The sequence below is a fragment of the Macaca thibetana genome, chromosome 1, assembly GCF_024542745.1.
Source record: "Macaca thibetana thibetana isolate TM-01 chromosome 1, ASM2454274v1, whole genome shotgun sequence".
NCBI lineage: Eukaryota > Metazoa > Chordata > Mammalia > Primates > Cercopithecidae > Macaca > Macaca thibetana.
This window is the reverse complement of record NC_065578.1, coordinates 187240478-187253667: the sequence shown is the minus strand read 5'-3', so window position 1 is coordinate 187253667 and position 13190 is coordinate 187240478. Positions and strand designations below refer to the sequence as shown.

Here is a 13190-nt window from a genome sequence, read left to right as displayed (position 1 = left end):
TCAGGAGGCTGAGGCAGGAGAATCGCTCTACCTGGGAGGTGGAGGCTGCAGTGATCTGAGACTGTGCCACTGCACTCCAGCCTGGGCATCGGAGCAAGACTCTGTGTCAACAACAACAAAAAAATTGTACTGTGGGCTTTGTCACTGGGAAATGTAGGAAAATATTTATCAAAGAATAATTTAAAATTTGGTGATTTACTATTTGAATTCATCTAAAAGCATCATATACAAGTAATTACTTACAGAACACACAGTATTATCACTATATTACTGTAATGAGATAAGGAATAAACAAATCACATAATCTAAACTATTTACAATGAATTATAAAATACTAAATAAGCACAAACTGCAGGCAAAAATTACTGATATTACATTTTGCCTGCTTAGAAATCAGTTTCTTTCTTCTTTTTTTAAGAGATGTGGTCTTGCTCTGTTTCCATGATGGACTATAGTGGCACGATCATAGCTCACTATACCCTTGAACTCCTGGACTCCTGGATCGCTCAAGCGATCCCCCCCTGCTTCAACCTCCCAAAGTGTTGGTATTACCAGGTGTGAGCCACTACGTCCAGCCAAGAATCAGTTTCTATAAAATAAAATGTGTACTAATTACTAGGCATATTTACGGTTGTGTTTTCTATTTACTAGGTAATATTTAGAGGCAGCGCCTTCCAAATTTTACTGGTTTTTAGAAATATAAAATCCAGCAAGCCCACACCAGAAGTAAAAGCATTAAAAAACACACTCAAAAAGTAGTACAGAATTATTTCCTCTAAATGGCCTAGTTTGCTAAGATTATACAAACTCAGCAGCTGCAAAATTATCTAAAGATACCACACATTTATTTTGAGAGAATTAATTTACTTCAATCCTCATTGATTTGCTTTACATTAATCTCTTTTTTGTACACTTCTGCTTTAAGGATTAAATGCAAACAATGGTAAGTAATGAATGACTAATAAATATGGGACATAATTTTTTAATCATTAAAAAGACATTAAAATAACTTTTAAAAACCATGTAGACATGTAAATACTGCAAATAAATCAACTGATTTATCTCAAAAATCTAGGAAATGGTTGTCTACTTAATAATGCCAGGAAAGAACTGAAAGAGCCTACCTGGGACCCTTTAACACTACTAGTGCTGCTGTCTTTGAATATCCTCAAAGACAAATTCATTATGGGAAGCTGTCAAAATCATTCAGAACCAAGTCTGATATATTGGGATTAGCATGAATGCTTGACTTTATTGAAAAAGAGAAGCATAAAAATTCATTCTAAGTAAATAATCTATGTCTGATTGAAAAGAACGTGGATTTCTCTAGCTGACAGATTCCATCTTCTATACACATACTTGTTAACTTTCATGTTCACATCTTTATTACCTTTTAATTTTTGCTTTTCTATCTTAGAAAGATCTATAAAATCTCCTAAGATACTGAAATTTGAATTCTTTTGGCATTTTCATTTTAATTAATGTATTTTGAGGCAATGTTATTACATACACAAAGCTCAGAAGATAAATGTTTTCATTCTAATTTATTCCTTTTATAACTATATTGGGACTTATAAAATCTTTTGTATGTATGATAAGAGGTGAAAGAACAAAATAACAAAATAAAAGTACAAAGAGAAACAAATTAATTGTTAACAAGCACAAATATAAGATCTAAGCAAGATAGACAGAGAAGCTTACAATTAGCACGATGTCTCACTTCCCTGGTAGGATCCACAGTGCCCTTGCAACAGGAAGTCAAACTATAATTGGTGGGTAGCTCATATACTAATTTTCTACCTCTCAAAATTCCAAAAGCAATCTTTAAGAAAAGTATAACCTATTCCTAAAGTCAAATTTAGATGACAGGCTACATTCTAAAAAATGTTTCAATTCTAAATGAAGATGACTGAGTATCAGTCAGTTTTCTAGTAGTAAAGGCTTTTCCTGTATTAAAGGAATGTTTCAGTGAAAGGTACAATGAAAGGCAATGAATTAAGCACTATTGGCCTCACTGATGCTTTGCTGTGATACTATCCCCTGCTTTAGACCGAGGAAAATTAGCTCATACCTAACCTCAATGTGCCCTAAGCATCCATTTCCACCATCTTAAAGTGTTTACAGCCTATGCAAGATATAAAGTTAAAACTATATTGCTCAGATGCCCTTGCAGTTATGCTTCTAGACACGAATTAGATTCCATCAATCAGATGCACTTATTTAAGACTTGAAAGGTGAACATTTTATGGTTATTCTCCTTCTGCTTTGAATGTTTCTGTTTCAAGCACCATTGTAGAGATGTGGGGGTTTTCTGTTGTAGTGTTCCAATATCTAGTTTCTAGCTTTGCTGGAGCTGTAGTGAAGGATTCCTGATTCCGTGATTACAGTAATGGCATCATGTTCTTGATTTCAATAGTACCACTTGCTGAGAAATAATAGCTCTCTTGGCCTATCTATTTGGTGATGAGCTAAGAGTCATTACAGGAAACCAAGCCTACAGAATCATTCTACAGACCTTCCAACAATAACAACAACTACAACAGCCTTTTCACACACACTATTACATGATGAAGAAACTGACAGATGTTTAGCTACACCCACCAAAAAGAAATAGGAGAAAATATATAATTATAGTGGAATGAAACTAGGTACATTACTATTGACAATACAGGAATTATAAAGGAATGTTATGAACAACTTTATGCCAATAAATTAGAAAACTTAGAAAGTCTGAATTCACCTAGAAAAAGTAAACAGGCTGAGTGCAGTGGCTCACGCCTGTAATCCCAGCACTTTGGGAGGCCGAGGCAGGTGGATCACCTGAGGTCAGGAGTTTGAGACAGCCTGACCAATATGGTGAAACTTCATCTCTACTAAAAGTAGAACATTAGCTGGGTATGGTGGCGCATGCCTGTAATCCCAGCTACTTGGGAGGCTGAGGCAGGAGAATCGCTTGAACCCAGGAGGTGGAGGTTGCAGCGAGCTGAGATCATGCCATAGGACTCCAGCCTTGGCAACAGCAGCGAAAACTCCATCAAGAAAGAAAGAAAGAAAGGAAAGAAAGGAAGAAAGGAAGAAAGGAAGAGAGAGAGAGAGAGAGAAAAAGAAAAGAAAGGAAGGAAGGAAGGAAGGAAGGAAGGAAGGAAGGAAGGAAGGAAGGAAGGAAGGAAGGAAGGAAGGAAGGAAGGAAAAGAAAGAAAGAAAAGAAAAGAAAGAAAAAAAGAAAACAAAGAAAAGAAAGAAAAAGAAGAAAAAGTAAACGCATTGAATTACGAATTTAAAATCTTCCCCAAAAGAATAATCCAAGCCCAGATAGTTTCTCTAATGAATTCTATCAAATATTTAAAGAAAATAATGCCAATTCTTCACAAACTCATGCAGAACGCAGAGGAAGGAACACTTTCCAACTCATTCTTTAAACCCAGTAGCTCTTTTCTGACAAAGACAGAAAATATCATCATAAGAAAACTACAGGCCAGGCATGGTAGCTCATGTCTGTAATCCTAGCACTTTGGGAGGCCAAGGCAGGCACACCACTTGAGGTCAGGAGTTCAAGACCAGCCTGGCCAGGATGGTAAAACTCTGTCTCTACTAGAAATACGAAAAATTAGTCGGATGTGGTGGCTGGTGCCCGTAAGTCCCAGCTTCTCAGGAGGCTGAGGCACGAGAATCACTTGAATCTGGGAGGCAGAGGTTGCAGTGAGCCAATATCGCGCCACTACACTCCAGCCTGGGCTCTGACAGAGCGAGATTCTGTCTATAAATGAACGTATAAAACTACGGATGAATATCCATTACTAACACAGACACAAAAGTACTTGAAAGGTTGGCTTAATATTATAATAATAATTAAGCCAATAAGCCAATAAGGCCAATAAGGACTCCCAAGAAATGGATCTGTTCACTGGCTGCCTCTCCCATATCTGCAGGAGATTCTGCAGGAACGAGGTGTGCACATGGTGGTAGCCAGTTCAGGTAGTGAACATTTAGGATTTGGTGAAGTTCACTGTATTGCTATATTTTTGTAGATATATAAAACTCAATAAATTGTTAATCATTCTCTTTTTGCTGTATTGAGTTGCTTATATCACTCTTTCTTTCATGACATTAAACAGTTAACATTTAAATGTTCTTCCTGTACTTGTGTTGTCTGTGACCACTTACAGAGTTTTATTGTTATTGGAGTTTACCTGAATACCTATGCGCACACACCCACATACTTCCTTAATATTTCTGAACTCATTATCTTTTAGAATAATAGTACTACACTTTACCAGCAATTAACTTCTCCCTACCCAAAATGTTTTTCTTCCTGTCTGAAAATGGAACTAATTTGTCTTATTCATGCTTATATCTGTATTAAATGTAATAAAGTTAGTTTTTGAAATGTAAAAAAAAAAAAAAAAAAAAAAAAAAATTATAATAATATTACTGTCCCATAGTATTAAGTATAGGACATTAACCTCACAATCAACCTTAACAGAAGCAGAAAAAAAGCACTTGACAAAATCTAATGCCTATTCACAACAAAAACTCGTAGCAAACTACAAGCAGATAAAAAATTACTCAAACTGATAAAAGGTATCTACAAAAAACCTCACAGCCAACACCATACTTAATTGTGAAGGACTAAATAAATACTCTTCACATATAAGAAGTTGCTTTTACCACTTCTATTTAACATTGTACTTGATCTTCTAGCTAATACAACAAAGCAAAATGTCATTCATAAATTGTTCAACTGCAGATATGATTCTACATGTAGAAAACCCCAAGAAATCCACAATAAAACAAGAACAAATAAAGAGAAGCAGTGTTAGAGATACAAGATTGATATATAAAAATCAATTGTATTTCTGTACACTATTAACAAAACAATCAAAAAATAAAATTTAAAAGCAATTCCATTCACGACAGAAATAAAAGTAACAAAATAAGAATAAATTTAACAACAGAAGTTCAAGACGTGTACACTGAAAATTACAAAACTATTGATGTTAAAAATGGCAAAGATAGTTAAAAAAGATAAAATGAATAATAGGCTAATTTAACATATGGATTTAAAATTACCAATTAAATATAGTAGTTTATCAAAAATTCTACATTATGCCATAGCAAGGTTCATTCAAGAAAAATACAACTCAGTTTTAGAAAAAGCATAAATATCAATTGGTGCTAAAAGGTAATTGATAAAATTCTGTTTTGCTTCTAATTAAGAAACAGTAAAGTAAAACAATTTGAATAAAATATTTTTCAAAAGTAGATATTCTAAACAGCAGAACATTAAAGCTCATTCAACTAAATGAAATAGATGGGGGAGGATATCACTAGCATAACTCTACCTTAGAGGTAGAGAATGTGATAAATCATTGGAAAAGAAGAAATGCAACAGGCAGATATCAAGTATAAATAGATAATCCAAACACTACTAAAAAGCTACTAGACTTAATGAGAAAAATTTATAAGGTCCCAAGACACAAGACAAATATCCAAATATGAATAAGTTTTGTCTATGCTTAGCAAAAAATACCTAAAAAAAGGGAGTGGAAAATAAAATTTTATTAAAAATAACAAAAATGGTAACATATATAGGAAAAAAAATTGACCAGAAAAGTCCAGAACCTAAAGTAAGTAAATTATAAAATCTCATTGAAAGACAGAAAACCACCCAAACAATAGCCAGGGCACAGTGATCCCAGCACTTTGGGAAGCTGAGGCAGGCAGACTGCTTGAGCCCAGGAGTTTGAGAACAGCCTGAGCAACATGGCAAAACCCCATCTCTATGGAAAATACAAAAATTAGCCAGGCATGGTGGTGCATGCCTGTAGTCCCAGCTGCTGGTGAGGCTGAGGTTGGAGGATCACTTGAGCCAGGAAGGACCAGGCTGCAGTGTGCTGTGATCATGCCACTGTACTCAATCTGGGTGACCCTGTCTCAAAAAAAAAAAAAAAAAAAAGAAAACCAAACCCAAACAAATAAAAAGACACCCCACGTAACTGTGGAAAGACATACTATCATAATAAGGCCAATGCTTCTAAAATCAGCAAATAAACACAAGAAAGTCTGGTAAGAATCCCAAAAGAATTTTTATAGAATTGGAAAACTATAAATCTTAAAGCTTGCATGGAAAAGTAAATGAGAAAAGTAACTAAGAAATGTATGAAAATGTAGAATAGTGGGGAAAACTGCCTAGCAGATAGTGGAAGCATTTTTAAAGTAGGTTCCTATTTTCTAGGAAGGAGAAAATTTGATAATATTCATATCTGGCATTGGTACAAATTAACTAAATACTGACAAAATATTATACCCATAAATGATGGCCAGTAAGCGTCTACACACACTCAAACTCAATAAACTAAGACTATATATTTTAATTGAATACATAATATTAATAATAAAAATAACAACTATAAGAACTTTACACAAAGAATCTTTTTTCCATAATCCTCAGAAGAGCCCCGAACAGCTCTACCTCTATGTTAAAGATAAAAAACTTGGGAGAAAGTTACAGAATTTGCTCAAGGTCACATTTCTAATCAGTGACAAAGTATTTAAATAAGACAGAAGTAGGTTCAAATGAAAACAGCATGTAATCATTAAAAATAAATTCTATATGCTAAAAAAAAGAGAATTTTGCCCACATCTACATGTTAGTCCATTGTCCTCCTTAAACTGAACTATGAAATTATGTCAGTAGCCCAGTGACATAGTGAGTTGAATAAAAGCAAAAAGTATAGTGACATGGTTTAAATTATGCATTTCCTTTTTAAAAGTTGCTATTGTCTCCATCATATGGTGCTAGCTTGTATTTTGTAAAATCCTGATATTATTAATAAAAAATAAGACTCACCATTCAGAAGCCAAATTACAAGTATTTACTATTTTAGTAAATATTCAAGAGGGAAAAATATCAAAGATAAAAATTTTAAGGGTAGGGTGACCATTTGATTTATCGTCCAACTCATGACACTTTTGTGAATGAAAGAGGGTACTAATAGTAAATACAATGGTACAAACAGTGTGAACTAGAACTGACCCAGGCAAATACAGACATATGGTCACCCTAGTTAAGAAAAATAATTTACCCAATGATTATTTGGTAATGATAATAATAGCAAACTTTTTTGAATACTTCCTATGTTAGCATGAACTCCATGATACAAGACTATGCTTATTCACTGTCCCTAGATGAGTGCTCTGTGCATAGTAGGGACTCAATAAATAATTGTTGGAAGAACAGTTTGCCTTAAAAAAAAAAGTGTTCCTGTGTCTGTACAATATAGCTTAACAGTAGCTTGTTTAAATGTTATTACGACCTTAAGTTTGTGAATAAGTAATAAGCATTAACTCATGCATATAAACACTAAGAACGATGATAAAAATTAACAAATTCATATCTATGTATTAAAGACAGGTGACAGAATAGTGCAATTAAGGTACAGCACTAAATGAATAATGATGGCATACTGCATATACTTTTAATTTACAGTCTAATAATGAAAACAATATTTAAACCTACAAAAGAATTATTTGTTTTAAAATGCTCTCCTATCCTTACCATGATATTCAACCAACATCAAAGGAAGACAAATCTGCTTTCATTTCTTACCTGCACAGCCGAAAGCCAAATGGTATCTGGAAGAGGGGCTGAATTTAACACAGCACACATTAGCCTTTGCCTCAATGCTTGCCACTGAGTTGTCTAGATTGGTAGACCACAGCTTCACTAAGGGCAAAGGACAATAAAAACAAAAACAGAAACAAATAATACATTAGTAAATGCTTTGATAACTTGGGAAAGTTTGCTTATTGCTCCAGAAATCTTTGTATGCCAATCTAAAACATTCAGTTTACTAGGACTAAAAGTGTTAAAGATGAATGTATTTGTTTGTTCTCACATTGCTAATAAAAAGATACCTGATACTGAGTAATTTATTAAAAAAAAAAAAAAAAAGGTTTCATTGACTCACAATTCCACATGGCTGAGGAGGACTCACAACAACGGCAGAAGGCAAATGAAGAGCAAAGTCATGTCTTACATGGCAGCAGGCAAGAGAACGTGTGCAGGGGAACTCCCATTTATAAAATCATCAGATCTCATGAGATTTATTCATTATCACAAGAACAGTATGGGGGAAACTGCCTGCTATGATTCAGTTATCTCCATATGGCCCCATCCTTGACACATGGGGATTATTATAATTCAAGGTGAGATCTGGGTGGGGACACAGCCAAACCGTATCACTGAATGACTGAATAATACAATAACATTAAAACTAAGAGAGCTTAGTTTCAATGTCAAAAATCAATATAGAAAAAAAGTTTGGGCACGGTGGCTCATGACTGTAATCACAGCACTTTGGGAGGCTTAGGCAGGAGTTAAGAGACCAGCCTGGGCAACATGGTGAAACCCCGTCTCTACTAAAAATACAAAAGTTAGCTGGGCATGGTGGTGCAGGTCTGTAGTCCCGGCTACTTGGGAAGCTGAGGTGGAATAATCACTTGAGCCCAGGAGGCAGAGGTTGCAGTGAGCTGAGATCATGCCACCAAAAAAAAAAAAAAAAAAGAAAGAAAGAAAGAAAGAAACTAAAAAAAAGAAAAATCAATATAGATAAATAATAAATTTATACGGAGTGGTAACATAGACCCACAACTAAGACATAAAAGACAGGAACAAAAAAAGTAATCTGGAGCTAGGTGGTATATCTGTTTTTCTTATATATATATATAACTATATATATAGTTATATAAATACATTAGTATTATTTTTATTTCTTTCTTTCCATTTTTTTTTCCCTGATACAGGGTCTCCTCACTCTGTCATCCAGGCTGGAATGCAGTGGCACATTCATGCCTCACTTCCTCTACCTCCTAGGCTCAGGTGATTCTCCCCACTCAGCCTCCCAGGTAGCTAGGTGTGTGCAACCATGCCTGGCTTTTTTCTGTGTTTTTTTTTTTTTTTTTGTAAACAAAGGGTTTCATCACGTTGCTGAGATTGGTATCAAATTCCTGGGCTCAAGCAATCTGCCCACCTCAGCCTCCCAAAATGTTGGGATTACAGATGTGAGCCACTGGGCCCAGCCAATTTTCTTTAAATGTATGTATAAGTGTATACTGATATACACCATAAATATGAAAACGTACACAAACATCTTTAAAGCACTTGGAAACTGTTCTTATTTTCTCTTTCAATTAAGAATTTCGTGATTTTTAAATTTTTATGTAGTAATTCAGTGATATAGCTTAAATATGTCTAAAGTAATATATTCTAGAATTATTTAGCTAAACTTCAAAATTTTGGTTTTGTATTTGATATGTAGTCTAATCCAGTGAAATATATTAAAATTTGTAATGATTAGGGAGAGCAAAGCAGACTAAACAAAATAGGCATGATTTGAAAGCAGAAGCAGAAAATGAGTTGCCATTTTACAAAGGTACCAGAGCAACTATCGTATCATTTTTCAACAATAAAAATGTCTTAGCAGACAACAGGATACACCCATAAAATAGATTTTCAATATATAAGTTGCCATCCTGGATGCACATTAGAATAAATAAATGAACATTAACAACGTCAAAATCTTCCTATCCGTATTTCAATCTGCCCCAAAGTCCCATCCAGGACAATACCCAGATAGGGTACAAGTACTGGTGTTTTTTTAAAAAGCTCTCCAGGTGATTCTAACACGCATTTGGAGTTGGAAACCAGTATTGGGAATGGAAGTATAGAAAAAATCTTAGAATATTTTTAGAAATACTGATACAGTAACCTGTAGACGGAAGTGAATAAAATAAGTAAAACTGATTCCAATAAATACCACTTCCATGAAATGGGATTACATAAGAATTTATTTCAATATGTGAAATCTCCAAGTAGAAATTAATCATTATCAAAAAATGTTGCTAATTTACAATCTGATAAATTAGCTTTCCCACAGTAAACTAAGATGCTCATTATTAAAATAAGAATCATTATTATTATTAGTAGCAGTTTCTGAGACAAGGTCTCACTCTGCCACCCAGCCTGGAGTGCACTGGAATGATCATAGCTCACTGCAGCCTTGCACTCCTGGATTCAAGTGAGATCCTCCCATCTAAGCCTCCCAAATAATTGGGACTACAGGTGCACACCACCACACCTGGCTAATTTTTTTTTTTTAATGTAGAGATGGAATAAGATTTTTAAATAGCAATATTTGATTTGTTTCACGTTATTCTCCAATAAGAATGATATGCTATTTCAATCAAAACACAATCATTTGGTCAATCATGACATACAATTCTAAGATGAGATGGTTACCTGGAATTAAAAGTCAATATGCCAAACATAGCACTAAAAGATCAGATTATTAAGTGGATTTTGACTGGATTATAGTCTAACAGCCTAGGCCCAAAGGTAATTCACAATAGGTAAGTATGGAGCACTTACTGTGTGCATAACCCCACTTACAATCACTAAAAACCTTTAAAAACAAGCAGTATGTATCAGCGTTTTATGTTAAATTAAATGTAAGTGAGAAAAAAACAGTACTGAGAGAATGATAGTTAAGCTGGAAGTGTGGCAGGTCTTTTCTAATTTCATGGTAATTTTCTCAATGCAGTAATCATTAATATTATTTAAATAAGTCACAACATTAACCACCATGATTATAATTTTTAATATATAAGATATTAGAATTCAATGTAACTGTCTGAGCTACAAGCGTAACTAAGACTAAAAATACTGTAAAGATACACTGAATGAACGCAGCATGGAAAAGTTGTATAGAGATTATAATAATTTCAGAGTGGTTATTAAACAAAACAGGTGTTGTGTTCCCCAAAAAGACATGTTTAAGTCCTAACCCCAGGTACTTGTGATTATCACCTTATTTGGAAATAGGGTATTTACAGATGTAATAAAGTTAAAATTAGGTCAGACTAGTTTAGGATGGGTCCTAAATCCATTGACTGGTGTCTTTATAAGGAGAGACAGATTTAGAGACAAAGGCACAGTGAGAAGAAGGCCATGTGTGACGCGAGCCGAGACTGGAGTGATACAGCTACAAGCCAAGAAATGATAAGAATGACTGTCAATAACCAGAAATTAGGAAGGAGACAAGAAATAATTTTTCCCCAGAGCTTTCACAGAGAGTGTGGCCCTGCCAACAATCTAATTTTGGGCTTCTGGTCTCCAGTACTATGAGAGAAAAAAATTCTGTTGTCTTAAGCCAGCCTGTTTGGGGTATGTTTTCTTATGGTAGCCCTAAAAAACTAACACAACAAATATAATGAGATAATATTAAAATCTACTTAATATCCTAAGATGGCATCACAGATCGAAAGATAAAATAGTATAATCTTTGGAAGGAAGTGTAGAAGAAATCAACAAGTGTGAGAAGAAACTAAGCCAAATATAAATGAAGTGATCCTCAAAATAAGGACAGTATATAAATTAATAAGAACACCTTTACTGTTACTTTTTCCTTACAAGGATGGTAGTAAGAATTTCATTTAACGTCAAAAATTTAAATTTCAGAATTTATTGATGAAAATTCCCTTTGAAAGGAAAAGTAAATTTAAAAGAAAATGTCATCTTCTAGGTGAAGAGCTAAAGCAATTAAATCAAATAAAATACACTGTATTTATTTACATATGGCCTCCTTTGGCTCTCAGTAAATAATCAAAAGAGTAAACATTAGGAAAATCATATCATAGTTGGGAGGTTAAAACAAAGAAACATATTGTATCTAGTCGGCCATAAATTTGCTACTTAAGTGTTCTATACAAGTTTTATTTCTTTAATGTTAATGGATAAAGAAGTGTGTTTTCTTTAAGTGTCACCTAATTTTTCAGTTCAATTCTGAAATACTGAATCTTAAAAAATCCAACTACACTACAGAATAAAGTCTATCATCTGATAATCTGTAAAATTTGGGTGAATCATTCCCTAAAGTATTTTGCTAAAATTGTTTCCAAAAATAGAGAACAAGATATTGCTTATCTATAATAACATCACAATCAGTTCCAATGTGCAAGGTTTATGTTTTTGAGTTTCTCTGACAGGGCCTACTGCATGTCTATTTGCACCAAAGTATCCTAAGAAAGAATTCATTACCAAAGAAAAATAAAACAGGGACAGAAGTTTGACACAGTAAAACAGCCCAAAGCTTTAATGAGGATGTGCAAATATGAGGTAAGTTTCATATGTAATTCTTCTAGACCCACTTCTAAACTACTGTCCAGGTCCTACAGAAAACAGAAAGTTATCCATATGAGTAAAAAGGGAGAATGCTATTTCAACAAAAACTACCATAACACTGAGGGGCAATGTGTATTGTTTTATACCTCTATAAAAAGTATGAACGATTGAATACAAAGATGTAAACTTTAATACTGTTTACCAAACATAAATAAGCTTGACTCTTGAACTTCGTCAAAGGGAAACAACAGACCCTGTATTAGTAGCTAGACATTGTCATAGAGCAAACTGCCCTAAAGCTTAGTTACTTAAAGCAGCAAACATTTACTATCTCACACGGTTTTAGAGGCCAAGAATCTCAGAGCAGGTAAGCCGGGTAGTTTTGGCTCAGTCTCAACAGACTGTAGTTGAGCTGTCCACTAGGACTCTAGACTATTAGAGTCCAGTACTCTACCACTTCCAAGTTCACTCAACATGACTTTTGGCATAAGACTTCAGTTCCCCACCATGTGAGCTTGCGACAATGCAATGGTTTCTCCCAAATCGAGTGACTTCGAAGAGAGAAAATGATGAAGATAGAGGCTACAGTGTCTTTTATAACCTAATTTTAGAAGAGATATCTACTGGCCACATAGATGAAGCCTGGAACAAGGTAGGTGAAGGCGAACTACACAAGCATAAGAATACCAGGAGACAGAGATCCCTGGAGGCCATGATGGATGCTGATCAACATAAGTCTAACATTTCATTTAAATTCAGCAGAGAATATATGTAGTAAAGTTTTAACTTATAGGAAAGGTAACTGCCTCTAAAGTTATAAATTATAACTGTTATCATAATGCCATTTATTAATTTACATTTACTTATTTAATCTGCTGATGAAAAAGCGGAAGCATTACAATCAGCATGAGTTTTACTAATTGATTTCTAAAATCTACCAAGACTTCATGGTTGTCACTTGTGCATTAACCTATGCAACTAATAAAATTTGGAATGAAGGGTCAGGTGT

The 13190-nt window shown here is 34.3% G+C and overlaps 1 protein-coding gene across 13 annotated transcripts in view; it reads right to left on the bottom strand.

The window, feature by feature from the left end:
- Positions 1–13190, bottom strand: part of COP1 (COP1 E3 ubiquitin ligase) — a 259658-nt gene that overhangs the window by 74057 nt on the left and 172411 nt on the right. For all 13 annotated transcript variants that reach the window (XM_050767129.1, XM_050767154.1, XM_050767165.1 and 10 more), the window contains one exon: positions 7610–7726. In XM_050767129.1, the coding sequence (XP_050623086.1) occupies positions 7610–7726 (117 nt within the window). The remainder of the gene's footprint in view (positions 1–7609; positions 7727–13190) is intronic.